General features: G+C 26.5%; 1 protein-coding gene across 1 annotated transcript in view; it reads right to left on the reverse strand.

The window, feature by feature from the left end:
- The window catches only part of LOC113552423, a 48,703-nt gene extending 32,739 nt beyond the window's left edge, over positions 1–15,964 (reverse strand). Inside the window, exons 1-5 of the mRNA XM_026955307.1 lie at positions 15,842–15,964; positions 15,284–15,361; positions 5,592–5,648; positions 4,498–4,533; positions 168–233 (exon numbers count right to left, since the gene is read on the reverse strand). Of these exons, the coding sequence (XP_026811108.1) occupies positions 168–233; positions 4,498–4,533; positions 5,592–5,648; positions 15,284–15,361; positions 15,842–15,923 (319 nt within the window). The 5' untranslated portion in view covers positions 15,924–15,964. The remainder of the gene's footprint in view (positions 1–167; positions 234–4,497; positions 4,534–5,591; positions 5,649–15,283; positions 15,362–15,841) is intronic.
- Positions 15,965–17,778: the final 1,814 nt, after the last annotated feature.

Below are 17,778 nucleotides of genomic sequence, written 5' to 3' on the forward strand. Positions count from 1 at the left end.
TATTCATAATTGATCAAATATAGGTACCAACATATTTATATTATTTTGTTTACAAACAGTGTATAACTGTATTCCACAAGACAAGTTACATTTTTACTAAAACAAAAATGTTCTATGGGAAATACTGTTTTAAGAATTTTTTTTTTTTTATGGTTTATACAACTTACCAGATTGTAGACAAAATTTAAATTTCACTATAAGACTTCCAAGCGAAAAGGTCTCATACATTTTCTCTAAAAATAAAATGTTAATTGTATTATAGTATTTTAATAAATCAATTTAATACGATGTAAAATTGAATTGAAAAGAAGAGAAAAAAAATAATTCTACTCAAATTTAAACTTGCAGTATATGAAGTGCTTATCCAAGTATTTTCATCTCACTTTATCCCTTGATATGATTTTATTAAATTCTGATTTTTTAGCATTTAAGTATACCTCATAAAGACCATATTTTCAAGTATTTAAAATGGTATTCTTGATAGAAGACAGCAGTGGAAATTTTATTTTACATTTAAATTATATTACCTATTTATATCTCCCCTATTGTTATATAATTTACATCGACTGGACTCTAGAATGCGTTTCACCGACGGTAAAATATGTGTGCAGGATTTAATTGTTGACAATAATAGTACCGTAAAAGTTGACCTGCGCCGACATAATTTTCGAAATGTTTAAAATCAACATATTGTATTATATGGTGATTTTTTTTTTCTTATTAGCATCATAAGTAAATGACTGTTTAAAATTATATTAGTTTAATTTTCTGGTAAATCGCTCTCTATTTAGAATTGAATTTATAATATTTTAAAATGTACTATTATCTATTGTACACGTGGCTATTATCTAATAATCCAATATAAATTCATATTGTCTCACTTTTTAAATAGATTTTTTAATCTTGTTTTATTCTTCTATTAACGATATAGCGTAAATTCTTGTGCTATATTACTACACTTCCGTAACTGGCCGGAGGGAAGTGTGGTATGGGGGTCGTGACACCCCACCATCGGATAATCGTATTGAAAGTCAGTACTTTCGGCTATCGGAATTTTTTAGACAAAATAACCTATTTGTTTTATTTACAAATGACAATTGAACATCTTTTAAAAACATTTGAATAATAAGATATAAATAGTTTCGTTATCAGTTAGCAAATGGGAAATTAATTATTTAAATAAATAAAAAAAATAGTATAAACTAATAAACATTTTACCGTACTACGTACACCCATCAACTACACGCCACCAATCATTACACAAATCTATCTTTTGTCTGTGCGTGAGTAGGTACTAGATACTGAAGTAATGTACATAGAAGATTAGTTATCAAATTAGGTATTATTATAATTTTCACTCTTAATTTCAATTTATAATGGAAAATAAAAAGAAAAGAATTAAACTTGAGTGCCTTGCCCTCAAGTGTGGTGGTGTGTTTAATAAAGATTATCGTTAGGTTCGCAATTAACGAGTTGTGTCCCGATGAAATTTCTCACACACGATTTGTGTCCCAGTGATAAAAGAGGGATACGCGAATTGAGTCCCACCTTTTTTATAAAGTTTTACACAAGTTGTGTTCTGATAAATTCAAATCGATATTTTTCATAAGAATAAAATATGTTGTTTCGTTAATTGAAATAATAAAGTTTTTATATATTTGTCCATTTTATTAATGTTGTATAAATACCAACATATATTTCATAAAATATTTACTGAATAAAAATTTTCGGTTCTGTTCGCGTGGAGATAATAGATATACGTGAAGCTACGATGAGTATATGACTTTTTTATACAAACTTTTGCATTTTTCGTGTAAAATATTATAATATACCTTTAAATTTTTTAATAGACAAATTCACTGATTTGAATTTATTACAATTGTTGGACACAGTTCGTGTAAACCGAAAAAAACTATGGGACACATTTCAGTATTAGGGACACAACTCGTTTGTAGCTATTAGGTTAGGTATACTTTTTATCTTTACTAACATTTTAACAAAAATCATATTCTGTGTACAAGGGAAGGTTCTTGGGATTCAAACCCCTCCCGAAATTTTAGGGAAACATTTAAATATTTTAAAAGAGTATCGAAACTTAAGTGGTTTCTGTCAATGAGAAAGATAAATAAAATGTTTGTTGTATTATTTATATTAATGTCATTGTTGTAGTTTCTAATTCTGTAGATTAACATTTCCGTCGTTTATTGAACGTTTTCGAAAGTTTTCTAAACAATAAACATCATCGTATAATATCCACTTTGCAATCATTAATTCCTAAGTAATAAGTATATTATGTATCATGAGACTATATATTTAAAAAAAATTAAGTTATTTGCAGGGCCGCATTTAAGATGTTGGCGCCCGGTAAAAATTAAATCGTAGACCACCCCTCCCTCTGAAGCGTATTTTAACATTTACCTATACATTTTAATTTTCTAATTAAAATACTGTATCGCGCTTAGCGCGTGTTGTGTTTCGTCTCGAACGTGTTAAATGTTAAAAAGGTTTTAAATTATTAAATTATTTGTTTTACTTTCAATCATGATTAATAGAATTTATTCAACATTTTGTACCTCTTAACTATTGCTCCTAAAAACTATAGCCGCCCCACAAAATTTGCCGCCTGGTACAATTGTACCCGTTGTACCCCCCTAAATGCGGACCTGGTTATGTGCATTATTTTACAAACTTTTATGATCAAATCTTGATACATTTGACGCTGAAATTGAAGTCTGATAAACACAATGGGAAAATTTATCTGATGATAATCGCCCCCAAGTGTTCATTAAATACGACTGAGTAAGTCAAGTATCTAGTGATTTCTATCCAAATATAAAATGCCTTTTAACGATATTCCTGTGATGACTGATACTGCAGAGCGATCTTTTTCAACATTAGATACGGAGATTGAAGACTTATTTAAGACATAACATAGGACAAAACTGACTGACTGTATAAGCTCATAAATATTTATCGACGTTATGCCATTTATGTTGACGAAGTTATTAATAGATTTACGAGACTACCACAAAAAATGGATTGTGTATTATAAAAATATTAATTTTATTAGCTTATAGATATGATTTTTAATTTTTAATTTTTGGAAATTGTATTCATTAATAAAATATTAAATGCAAAACCTACAAACAATTGAAAGTTTTATAATATATATTGAAATTTTTAATAAGAAATAAATAATTATACCATAGAAGTTGTATTAACTTTTTATTATACAATCATAAAAGTGTACAACCTCAACCCCCTCCCTTAAAATATTATTTTGTGTACGCATCTATGATAAATAATAATATACATGTATCTAAATATATATTGCATTTGTTTTTAGACTAAACATGCATAATATGTATTTGATTTACAGGAAAAAAATATTTTAGAATTGCATTCGTTATTATTGCTCTGTTTTTTTTTCGAGTCAGCAAAGATGGTATTTAGAGTCGGCAATTTTGGTATGACACCCCCCCCCCCACCGTCAGATTTTTCTTGTCCCGGCCCTGCTCCCGTTATCAATCAACTCGGTTTAGTTTCTTTAGCGGAGCGCAAGCGGATGATGGGTGCTAACTTCTTGAATGATTTGTTAAATGGTAGAGTTGATTTCCCAACCTTATTCTTCTTTATAAATGTTAGTTTTTATTATATTATTAACTTAATGGTGGATAAGAATTCAGATAGAATAATCGATCTAAAAGTCGTAAATTTTTGAAAACACTTCTATTCAATCAAGGACAATATGGCTTAAAAAACCATTCTATAATAATTATTCATAAATTCTACCATTTAAATAATAATAATAAAAACATTAAAAACCAATAAATTATATGCATCACGTGGTAAAACGACATCACTACTGTCTGACGATCATTCTGATTTTTGTTCAGGCCTGCTGACGTTCTTCCTCTAGTGTTCATAGGAATGAATAATCGACAGACAACTCCTATCATTCATATAGTCATATATTTTATAGTTGCTAATGACTAATCGTTTCAAGATGTTTATAATTTTGTATGCATTATATCTTTGTATATCTATTTAGAAATATGTATTAACATCTAGTTGTCACAGTCAAAATTGAATCCCAAAACTGCCACTGTTGTAAATGTATATTTTTTTCGAGTATTTCTTTGTCTTTTGACCATATTATTCGCTAAGAGTTTTCGCCATCACTACAATATTCTATTATTTCTTTTTGTCATGCACAATTATTTCTCATCAATATTCTATATTCATTGAGTTTAAATCTTTTGTCACTCCATTAATCGATCTATTTCTGGGACATCCCTGTAGTTGTTTTCCTTGAGGTTTCTATTCGAAAGCAATCCGAAGATGGTCATTTTTTTCTCTCCTTAGGAAATGACCTAGCCATTGGATTCTTTGACTTTTTAATGAAGTCAGTTTCAAATACTTAGGTTGTTAAAATTTAACTAGTGGTTGAACTTAATTTTCTTAAATTATTAATTAATCGAATTAGCATAGACTTACTAAATTTTGTGAACGTCACATAATTACCATCATTACCTAAATAAAACAATAAATGTTTAAAAAAAATAAATAGAGATATTAATTGCATACTCTTCGTTGTTATTCAAATAGGTAAACAAGTATTCAATGATAAACATACGCAGAATTTCAACATTGACATTATACTTACAACATTCAAGGGTAAAAATAACTCAATATGTATGTACATTTTACTAATTTAGTAGGTACATACTATAATAAATAATGTTTACGTTTTGTCATAGATTATAAAGCATAGGTTTATATAAGTACATAGTGAAATAGATCACAATATTATATAATTTTTTTTTCAAATTATATATAAAATATTGAGTGAAGTAGGCAATAAAATAAAATTCTTAAACACAACTAAAGATCTACTCTATTGTTATTATATAAACTTGGTAACCTATTCAATTATTAATATTATTAATAATTTTATTTTATTTTTTCATATATTTATTTTTTATTTTTATTATTCAACCAAATGTTTGGTTCATCCTCTTGTACAGCAATGTACGATTGGACCATAAAACATAATAGAAGCGACAGCTATCAAAATCCCATTATTTACTGATAAATATTTCAGTTGACCTTAAAATTTTACTTTATGCTCGGCATATGGGCGTCGGAGGATCGTTATAATTTTGTAACCGTAAGTCCGTAACGTTATATTAAATCCGTTTTAAAACATATTGTTCTATAATGATGCTGAGCCTTCGTCAAAATGAAAACAAATCGATCAGCTGTTTGGCTATCGCTTCTATTATGTTATATGCAATGTGGATATAAAGAGGTTTAAATACTTCCTATCTTATACTATTATGATAGCGGGCCGAAAAAAGTACACCATTTGTAACTGCCACCGGGGGCTAACTACCCGATGAGAGCTCAGACATACCCAGATTTTTCATTTTTTGTTTATTATAGACTACCAAAGTAACATTGGTATTTTCCGCGATTATAAAAAGGTAATAATTTAAGGACTTACAGAATATTATATTACATATTAAGGTAACTTTACCTCGTATTTTCTAATATTTTAATGCATATTAGTATCATCTAAAATTACTTACAATATTTTCTTATTTTATTTTTCCTTACATCCAGTGGTTCTTCATAATAATAAGGAACTAGCAATTTTAAAAAAGAAAAAGTAAAAATATTTAAATAATCATTAGTTGATTAATCAAGTTAAATTTAAAATAATAACTATCTTTATACTTAATAAGAAATTCGTCACCTAAGATTTAAGTAGAGCAAGTTATAATGTTTTGTATAAAAATTTGTTTTTGTTTATTTTTTCGCTATCTTTTGACTTTTTAATGAATATTTATTTCCATTATATACATTGCGGCGCGCCACGAATAGATCAAAAAAACTATACAGAATGTGGCAATTAAGTAACAAGAATTTGTTTTAAATGCCTCAAGTGTAATAGTCCGTTTTGTGCGATGTTTTCTATTGCTAACACAATATCAAGCACCACCAAAACGCGGCCATGTTAACTGTTTAGATTAGAATTTATAATGATTATATACCGTGCATACTACTTGCGTCCGAGATTATTATCAGTAGATGTCACTGTGTCAAGTGAATTGTGTCCCAACTAAAAAAATTCAAAAAGGGTCATAGTCTATACTCTATTTGCATCCAAAAGTATCTTTTTAGACAACCTAGTTGCATTTCAGTTTTGTATAGTATAAATTAAGCAGACTAAATTACAGACTATTAAAAAACAGAATAGATTAACTACATATAATTCCACTATATACATTTGATTATATTGCATTACCTATATATTATCACATCACATTTAAATAAATAAAATACAAATTATTCACAGATTATGGAAACATATTCAAAAAATGATGTGGGATTAAAAAATATAAAAAATAATAATTATTGTTAATTTTAAAATAATAAAATAGTCAAAGTTAATTACAGAATAAAAAGAGTAAGTTAAAAATTGTATTTTATAATACGTATTCTTGTATCTGTTTAATTAAAAGCGTAAATGCTGATAATTTTTTATCGTTAGTCCCAGACATAACATAGATAAATTATTAATGGACGCAACTTGATCACGACTATCATAGCTAGTAAGAAGAATAATATGGCCGAGTTGCGTTCCCAAAACGGGATGCAAGTTACCTGTTGAATTTAACTTTTTTAGAGACGCAAGTAGTATGAAGCAATTATTTTGGGTAGTATAGAATCATTAGATAAGTACTTTTTTGTCTTATAAAGATAAAGACAACACGTCAAAACGGATGTCGCCCATTCGGCTCCCGTTTTACAAAAAGGTAAATTCCTAAACGGCTCCGGATATTTACAACACTAATTAATTCCCACTTCATACAAACTTAGGATTGTATCAAAAGAAGTTTGGATAAAATTATGTTGGTGTACACTTAATTAATTATAAAAATTATTTAAAAAATTTATATATTACTGTGAATTCATTTTTATTAAATTTTAGCGTTAAAACACTAGAAAAATGTAAATAAAATGTATGTATTCGACGTAAAATTATAAAAAACAGGTACAGTGGATTCCGGTTAATGTGGGCACCGGTTAATATAGGCATCCTCTTAATATGGTCAAAATGGTCTGGTCCCAATATAAATGTATATTAACAAGGTTAGAAAAAGTCTCGTAATATGGGCACTCGATTAGGTTTATGTGGGAAATTTTTATTTTATCATAGTGTTAGAATATACACATAGGTATTTAAAAATGACTAATTTAATCGGGTTTCGTCATATCTATGAGATTGTGTTTATCGAAAGTAATAAAAAGCACTAGGTACCATTTAAATCTTAAAACCCTTTTCTGTATATTGTACCAAAAATGACACAAATTAGTTTTTTGTAATTTCTATTTTTAAAAATAAAGTTACAACATTACTACATATACGGCCAGTTACATCTACCTAGCAGTAAAATTGTGAACTTCAGATGAAAAATAAACGACTGAAAATATTATTGTTGTGCATAGTGAAAAATTGCGGTATACCGATTTATTGTCCTCAAATCGGTATACCGGTATTACTGTCAGTAGTTTGGGGATTTACTCGTTTGTAAAAATTTTTTTAATGAGAGCCGTTTGAGAATTTACCGGCAGTTTACCAATTGCGCCTAAAATTACCATTTTATATACTAATTACGTTTAAAATATTTTACACTACCTAAGGAAAATGTATTAGTTATAAGTTTATAACTATTATAAAATAAATGAAAACACTAATCGATTTTTTGTGAATAATAAAACATAAAATAATATAAATAAATCATTTTTTTTTTTTAATTATAGTTACGTGTAACATTTTTTTTTTACAATAATAATAGTACACTTTGATTTTTAATAATAATATAAACAATAATACAGAAACAGAATACAATGTTATGAAATGTTACGTTTTCTAATTTACACGAGTGCGACGCGCCGCTTACGTGCAGCCTATGCCCTACATATAGATTATTAAAGTGCGCCACAACAAACAGGTTAGGGTTCCAAGCCCTGGTTATAAAATATATTATACCTAGTCACTTTAACCAGTAATAAATTGATCAATAAATAAGTTTTAATTTACAAGCATTTTAGCAAGTGTTATACAAGCGCAATTGGTATACTGGCTCTAAAATATAAGGAACGCAATAATTTACCTAGTCGTAAAATATTTTTCCACGAGAGCCATTTGGAAATAAACAAACAATTGACGGAAGCCGTTTGGGATACGCCGGACAAAGCTGTGTCTCAAATTCAAATTTACACAGAAAAAAATGTCATTTTCATTACATTTTAAATCTACATTTTTGAGAGTACACCTTAACTATTACTTAAATATAATTTGAACATAAATAATAAATTTATATTATTATTTTTTTGTCTTTGATTTTGACCATGCGATTTTAATACAAATTATTGTATCTTAACTTACTATTTACGATATATAACAATAAATATATTAATACTATATATTATTATATTATAGTAATAACAGAAACACTTAAAGTTGGAATGACAGCAGAATTTTGTAAAACATATCCAACAATGTTCAAATAGATTTGTTGAACACTTGTTTGAATTTGTTGGAGCTCTCTAATTATTTACTCTACGTTAATCTCTTACTACAAACTTCTCAATTATTATTATATTTTTGTCAATTGCATTTAAATAAAAACTATTAATAACTTAACAAAAACCACTCAACAATATTCATTGAAGTTGAAATGCAATTAAAATTAAATTTGATATGTAAATTTAAATTTAAGTTAATGTTGAAAATGAAGCCTAAATAAAATTGAATGTTTAAATTGATTTAGAGATGGAAATCTTATTTACACTAAACTGAAAGTAAGTTATCATCAACTTGATGCGGAATAATGTGGAAAAAGTATGAAACGTGGTGTATTAATTCTGATTATCAAAGAATTTTAACTCCTATATAGATTGTTCCAACCGAATAACTTCTAGACTGTAAATTATCGTAGGAGGGTTTTACACATTTACAGTTTTTTACTTCTGAACTCATAAGAAGATTTTTTGTGAAACGTAAATTAGCGTTAACGACGATATCAAAAAAGTTTTACTCTAGCGCCTATTGTTTTTATTTCTATGACACCATTGATTTTTCTGTGAAGTAGTATGTTTATTTTCATGGGGTACTATTCCTGGTGTTAGTTTTTTTCTATAGCGTTAATGATGGTGTATAAAGTATATTAAGGATCTGCAAAGGAATTGAAAATAAAAGTAAATAATTAACAAATTTAATTATTAATACTATTCAGTTTCAAGTTTGTAACCAAACCATAATTATTCTAGCTATGGTGATTATTTTAATTAGGTATACATTAAGCGAAATCGAAAAAGTTGTTATCAGCCTACACGTTATCCGTGACCACTAGACATTAGACATGTACGAGATACTCGCACATTGAACATGCTGCGCAACGCGCATACAATGTTATTATTAGGCTACAATTACTAATTAGTCATCATGTTTCGAACACTAAGCATTAATGTACTACTCAAAAAAAAAATTCAATAAGAATAGTCAAGTCAAATTCTGGGAACTTATCAATTATAAATAAAAGGATGAGACAACAACAAATGAAATATTTGGTCCATATAATTTTAAAAATAAGGCTTTCTCAAAGTATTAATATAATATTATATCCAAATCTTGGGGACCACAGTGACAAACTTTTTGCTGGGTAACTAAAAAAATATCACATTTTCTTTGTATACAACACGTCGGATGATAACGTTCGGGAATTTCATTAATTTTGACATTAGTCTACCAAATTTAATAGTGATTGGAGTTATAGTTTTTGCTTAAAAAATTTTCAAAGTTAACGATGTAGAATCATGACGTCAAAAAATGTATAACGTGAAAAAATGTTTATTACCTTATTTTATTATTTTTAAATCTGGCTAAAATATGTCTAAAATTCACAAATTATTTTTTAAACATGATCCTAAAACTCGGTGACAGCGAATACTGTTAGTTTAAGGGATGAAAAAACGTCCAATAACATTTGGATGTCTCAAAACTAAACCAAGACATCAAGCTCCTATATATTTCAATGTCAATAACAATGTGTATTTAGATTTTAGAACGTATTCTACAATGAGAACGGTTAGAGCAATGAGGTGAACGTCAAAGTTTTAAAAGTCTTTATATGCTCATTTTCTTATGAGACCTGAATCAGCCATAATTGGTTGGATCCTCCACCATTGTAATACGCCTGCTCACACCATGCTTAAAGTGAAACAGTTTTGACCTAGTACTATTGCAAGTTAAAGGGACCAATAGAAGTGCACCAATATGAGGCTTTGGAAAGCATTGAAAGTGCTACGATTTCATAATTTAATTGCCACATCACGTATATTATGTATGTAGTAACATTCCCACACAAAAAATACATGATCATTAAATCAAAATTATTGTGATAACCAAAATATTTTATTCAAAATTTGGTACTAAAATAAAATATCTCGTATAATAACATTTAAATAGTCATTTTTTCATAATGCACAATAGGTACTACCGGAAAAACATACTTACACAAAAATTGAGGATCTGTAATGACACGCACTATTATTAAATACCTACATAGTTAATATATAAATATGTACTAATTGTACTAACAATATGACTTAACACAATAATAACTAATAAGTTAAGACAAACAAAAATTAATGGAATTAGAGTCAAGAATTGAAAGATGGAAATTATATTTTTAAACATTTTTAACGACCAGATAAGCTAATAATATTACTAAATATAAAAACTGAACTATATACAGACAGAGGCATAGCTAGGATTTTTTTATGGGGGAGGGCTAAATACTTTTAACTTGAGTTATTGAAAATAAAAATAAAAATACTGATTACATATTAACGTTGATTTGCCGTTAACGTATTTATTATTTTAACTAACTAAAATTTGTAAGACAATTACCTTATTTAAATTTAAATATTTCATAACAATATAAAAAATACGGGCAATGGGGGTGGGTCTATACCCCTTTTAGCTCCCCTCTCCTTCGCTACGACACTGTATACAAAGTAAGATAGCATAAAAGAAATGAAGAAGTCATATTTAGTTTGAAAATTATTACTAGAAGAACACATAAAATGAAGAGGAAAAAAGCTACACAAAATAATATTTATGATCTTTATTTTTATTAATATAAAAATTGAAGAATGCTAACCAGAAGTCAGAACGATAAGGTACTTATTTTTTGTTGTATACAACGAGAGATTAAACAGAATGTGTCAACTATGGATGCCTATAAAAATGGCTGTTGAGTTCTGGTTACAAGGTATTTTTTAAAATATTAATAAAGCATTGCCCCTTATTCAAAAAAATTTAAGGTAATTACTAGCGTTAACAATATTAATACGGTCAACATGCTGGGAGAAGCAGCATAGCAAATAAGTATAGAAATTAATATTAAACAAATGAAGATAATAGTACTCGTGGAGAGTGAAAGGACTCAATAGTTGTAAGTTTAATATATTAAAAATTAAAATAACAGGAAGCAGCATTAAGCATTAAGAATGATTGGTTAAAGGTTAAAGTAAAATAGACGTACTCAGTAATATAAAGCCAAAAAAGTGTTTTAAATATTGATGAAATTATTAAAATCTAAAATGATAACTTAAATACTAAAGATTGTACGAAGCTGTTGTAAGACTGATTGCTCTCTCATATTATATTTGTGACACCAACCAGGGTGCCGCGAACTTTATTTAGAGTTCCGTGAAATTGTTTGAAATTTATTTTTTTAATAATTAAAAATAAAAATATATAGTAAGTTAATGTTCGATGCAATAATTTATTTTATAAAATATAATATGTGTATATTCTATATACCTACGACTTACTACTTTTGTTTATACTTATACACTGCTAAATAAAACCGAAGTAGTCTATCAAAGTGCCTCCGGATTTTTAGAAAATGACTAAGGGTGTCGTACTCCCGTGAGTCAAAAAAGGTTGGAAACCTCTACACAAGAATGACAACTAAATTTACAAAGGGTAAAATGAATAAAATACGCCAGAAAGATAGATTGAAGTGATGAAAGAAAATTTAAAAAGTCTAGAACTTGAATCTAAAGAAATATAGTTAATGATAAAGACAGTATGGTAGTGAAGTATATTATATAGTTATTGCATCAAGTCAGTATATCAGTGGATTTCGGTATATATAATCCTGGGTGATTTTAATTATTTTATCAAATAACACTCGTTATTTTAAAATATACTAACGTTTTAGAAAAAAAATTTATTTACATAATTTCTAGTCTAAATAAAACAACATTAAATCATTATAATTTCTTAAGTTTTATTTTTTTGAACAACAAAATACATTTTTAATTTTATATTTTACAGCAAAATAGTTTTAGAATATTTCAATACATAAAAATCGAAATTCAGATGAACAAATTATGAGTTATAACTTATAACTTATAAATGAGGATTGAGACTTGTTTTATTTTGACTAGAAATAATAAAAAAAAATATTTTCCAAAAGTTAATAATTTTGAAATAATGATTTGTTCGATAACAGAATGCTCTCTCTTTCTTTCTATGTACATGTATATATATATATGTGTGTGTGTGTGTGTGTGTGTGTGTAATTTAATTTATACAAACTAGAGATCTATACATTATAATTTATAATTATGAAAAATATTAGGTTATAAAATATGTATCATTATTACTTACTATAATAGGAGATGTAGAATTGTTTTATATCGAGTTTTTCATAATCTATAAGATTATGAGATATTCAATAAAAAAAAAATTTTCAAAGATTTTAGTAGTGCATAGTTTATGTCTAAATATAGCTATGTGCATCCCCCCGGACCTATATTATTTGGTAACAGGTATCGTATAAATCCCTTATGAAATTTTTCAGTAAAAAAATGACATTAAAATAAAACAATAACTTAAGCTACTTTTTTATATAATACCAATGTATATGTTCGCGCCAAACATGTTTGCTTATCACTAGACGTAATTATGCGCGACGGCGACACCATCCTAGTTATCTCCCTATGATCCCCGTTCATCTCCATACACCACTCCGTCCTTTTAATTATGTAATTTTTATGATTCTATTGTATATTTATTCTCTTTGTTCTATATTCTAAATACTCAATTATTGGTCGGCCTTTTGCCTCATGTTTATATTATCGTTATGTTTACTATCTCTGTTTTTGTAATTGTTTTGCGTCCAACGCCTTTTTTTATTATTACTACTGTTTTCGTTCGTTTCGAACATTGTTGTTCCCGCTATTGCAGCGGTTTTGTTTTTTATACTTTTTATTAAAGAGTCACATTGAGCGCAATCTGTGTGAAATTATTATTATAAAGCAGTGAGCCTTACTCCTCACACACATACTATATTATTATACTGAGTTACGTTGTGAAAGGACAATAAATATTATTTTATACTCCATAACCATCTCTCGTAAGTCATTGCATTTTATATTATCTCATACCTACGATCAACATAGCCAGCGTCTCCCGATTACTGTGTGTCGTTGTGCTCGACTCCACATCACCACCGAGAGAGTGCCGCCGCGTAAGTCCGCCAGCAACTTACGTTGTGTGAGAGGCCGCCCAGCTCGTCAGTCTTCGGTAGTCCTTATGGCAGATCAGCACTATCGTCAGGCTTCAGTAGTTTTTAAGTTAGTTTAAGTATTGTCCCTATTTTGTTAGCTCTGTGGTCATTGCACCAGACCGGAACGACCACAGAAACCCCCTCCCCATAATTGACTTGTACCATCCTATTTCCCTCGTAGATTTTATAACCGCTCCCGCTCCTCTGTGTCGTCGTCGTGCATGACGGGTTGCCTATCCATTAAATTGTAGGGGTGAGTTATTTTGTTTCTCGACTTACCGAGCGGTTCTTCGGCTGTCCCGTGCGAGATCAGAATAGAACAGTATATGTAAACACAGTAATTACACTTTTAAGTAATTTATAATTAATAAATATTTTATATAATTTTGTATATTATTTGTTATATTGTTGTTTACCTATTTATATTTGTAAATGATGAGTAAATAATTGTAAATAATTCCAATTAAAGACTACGTTCTTGGTAAGAACTTACAATTATTTTTTTTAATGAGTGTGTTTGCTTTCGTATATTTTTTCTTTTAGAAAATCTTATTATATTTACAAAATTATTTAATAAGATCAATAAAATAATTTTTGATAAAATAAAAAAGTTAAATAGTTTGCCCATATATAGAACGTATGTATAATTATAATCTATTTATACATAATATAATTTAAAATGGTTTTATATATTATATTTTATTTTTATTTTTACGGTGGAAATGTTGGTGATGAGGGAAATTCTTACATAAATCTATTTGTGAATCTATTTTTTGATATAATATTCTAATATAATAGTCTATATTATAGATTCATTAAATATTATTTTTTTTCTGAAAGGTGTTGTTAGGAAACTATGTATATTATGTTTTTGTTGAAAATATCATACTCAATTTTTTACGTCTTTTAAAAATATCTAATAATATAATGGTTATTTTTCTTATGGTATATATATGTAGGAAATATATTGTATTTAGCGTATACCTATTATTATTAACATTATAATTTAAAATGATTTTGTCAAAAATAAATGGTAATATTTCTTTTTAGCCATAATATTCAATAATATATTAAACTAAAATATTTATAATTGTATTGAACACTAATCTAATTTAATGTGTGTGTTTGATTTACTGTGTTCATGTATATAAATTATAACAAAGATTGTAATGACCAAAATTACTGTTAACCAATCATTGAAAGAACAAAATTAACTAGTTGTTAATCAATGTGTATAAACTATTGTTTACAATTGAGTTTTCTATCAAATACAGTTTATATTATTCACATTTAATTGAATGTTTAAATACTTATTACTAAAATGTAAGGAAATATAAAAATTAATAAATAATAAAAAAATTTAATTTAAATATTCTGATCTATTTATACTTTATAGTTAAGGCAAAAAATTTTTTTGTGGACGCCCAAGTACCTTTATTTGTATGTGAAGGTTCTTTGCCTTATACTCCTTTACCCTTTCAAAATCTTCCATGGTTTTTGTTTTTAAACCTTTGTGTGTTCATATTTTTTGTATAAACCATCCCTTTATGGCTTTATTTCATATCTAGATTGTAGATGCTTTTTATAAAAAAAATTAAATTATGAAATATTAAAAAAAATCTTACCTGGCATGTTTTTATCATCTACATAGTTTGAATATAAAAGAAAAATTGGGACTTTTTCTGTTTCTTTTAAAATTGGTTCTGTAAAACGCGTTAGAAATAATATACTATTTAAATAAATCAACTTATGACAACTAATATAATTATTGAGTCGTTTAGAATTGAATTTTATTAATTGTATTTGATATAATGAATCTATAATAATTATTCCATACAATTTTTCATTTTAAATTATTATTGATTAACAATGATTTTATTATTAATGGTTTTTATCGATATTTTACTTAACCTCCTTTTTTCTGTAGTAATGGAGTTATTAAAAATTTGATTTTTGGAATTTTTAAACACATCCGAAGAAAATGTTTTCAAATATTAAGATTTTATTTTAATAGTAAGATTTTTGTACCATTTAAGGATAATTCTGTGATTATATATGTATCATTTTGTAATTCAAATATCTAATAAAATATTTATCACTACTAAATTTAAATAAAACTACATTATAAAATAAAAAACTATTATCACCTATATAAAGAGATTTAAATAAATAATTTTACTCACTGTATACACACACCACAGATACAATATTAATGCTCATTATAAAAATAATATAAATACTTTTGTTAGAAATATTTGGAGTCATTTTGATGTATAATCCACTTTGCAACTATAACTTTTAAATGCTTAAATGGAAATGATATATTAATCACTACATTCAAGTACATACATAAATATGTTCCTCGTAGTCTTTGCTTGTAACCAACTGAGTATACTCAAATACTAAAACATATGAAATCTTATTGACTTATTGATATTTCATAGGATTCGAATACAATTATACCTACAATATAAAAACAGAGTAAAATAATTATTATCGATTGTTTTGAATAAATAAATTATAATTTGATTTAAGTGCAATAACATTTAAAAATATTCAGATAAATTGTATGTAATAGTTATTTTCTAATACGATTTGATTAATTTAAAATAGAAAGTACTATAATTGTATTGTACGTATAATGAAAATGATAATATAAACAAAAAATATAATATTTAGTGAAAATTGTAAGTACCTACCTACTGATATTTTTTTTTTAAAAAACAACATAATATTAAAAAAAATTTGAGGAGAAATAATTATTTAAAAATTGAGTATTCAATATCAAAAAAATTTGAACTTCAAATGTTTATATAAAAATAAAATTAATTTGGCTATTCGTTAGAATTTTTTTATTTATATTGAAGACTTATATAAATAAACTTGGATTAGATTGTCAAAACTTAGAAATAAAAACAACATTATTTATACATTTCTAACAATTTTAACCAGAAAATAATTTGCTTATTTTTGAAATTTTAACAAATTTTATTAAAATTTTAAATTAAAACGTTAAAAAAAGCCATTGTGACTTTATGTTTTTGATATTTTTTAATTGAAAAAGTAGAAATTTATGAAGAGCTTTGTATTAAATTGTTAAGCATTTCCACCAGACAAATAATTTTCAACCAATATTGATCGATTAAAAACTAAAATTAATTGAAAATTTATCATAAAAAAAGAATAGGTATAATAATAAAATAGCTTAAAAACGTTGAACATTTTATTATAAATAGTAAACGATAATATATAATTTTAGCGAAATGTTCATGTATTAAAAACGTAATTCGTTTTCGAGTTCTAACAAAAAAAAAAAACAAAAATTGATTATATCGAAAATCAGATTTGCTTAAAAATTCCTGTATTATTTTTTAATATAAAAAAACTTATCTGAATTCCATATCATGACTGTCCGTATAATTATGCACTGTGCTCTTTAAACGTGTCCGATCAAACTTATTCTATGGCTAATGAGTATAACCACTGTTTTGGGTTTTCTAAATAATATAGATTAGATATTACATATTATGATATCAAAAATATTCTAATGATACATATATTTTGAATAATATTATGGTCACTAATGGACAGCACAGATTTCCTCTATAAATTTAATTTAAACAACACTCCCACATCGGCCACAAAAATAAATCCTATGTAGTTACATCTCTACACATTCATACAAAAATATTATTAATTTGAATTAATTTAATTGATCCATCTTAAAACGATTCTAATCGGATTCATATGTTTGTATTCATTTTAGATTCTGAAGAGAAAAACAATAAATATATTGACTTAAGAATGATATTTGTTTTTTTTGTTTTTATTTTTAGTATAATGTTAAACTTTAAGGGTACTTTCAAATAATAAATTGGATCTGGTGGGTACTTTTGAGAGATAAAATTATATATTTGATTTAACACAAAAAACGAATAACCGTAGATACTTTAAATTTTCATTAAATCTTTGTATGGTATAATTTTCAAAAAATTTTAATTATTTTCCAGCGATTTTGAAATATAATTTAAATTAAAAACTTAACTTTACATTAAATTTGACTTACAATAGAAGTTTTTTATCGTATCTATTAACTTTTAGATTTTCAACATAATATATA

This window comes from Rhopalosiphum maidis, chromosome 2 (genome assembly GCF_003676215.2).
Source record: "Rhopalosiphum maidis isolate BTI-1 chromosome 2, ASM367621v3, whole genome shotgun sequence".
Taxonomy (NCBI): domain Eukaryota; kingdom Metazoa; phylum Arthropoda; class Insecta; order Hemiptera; family Aphididae; genus Rhopalosiphum; species Rhopalosiphum maidis.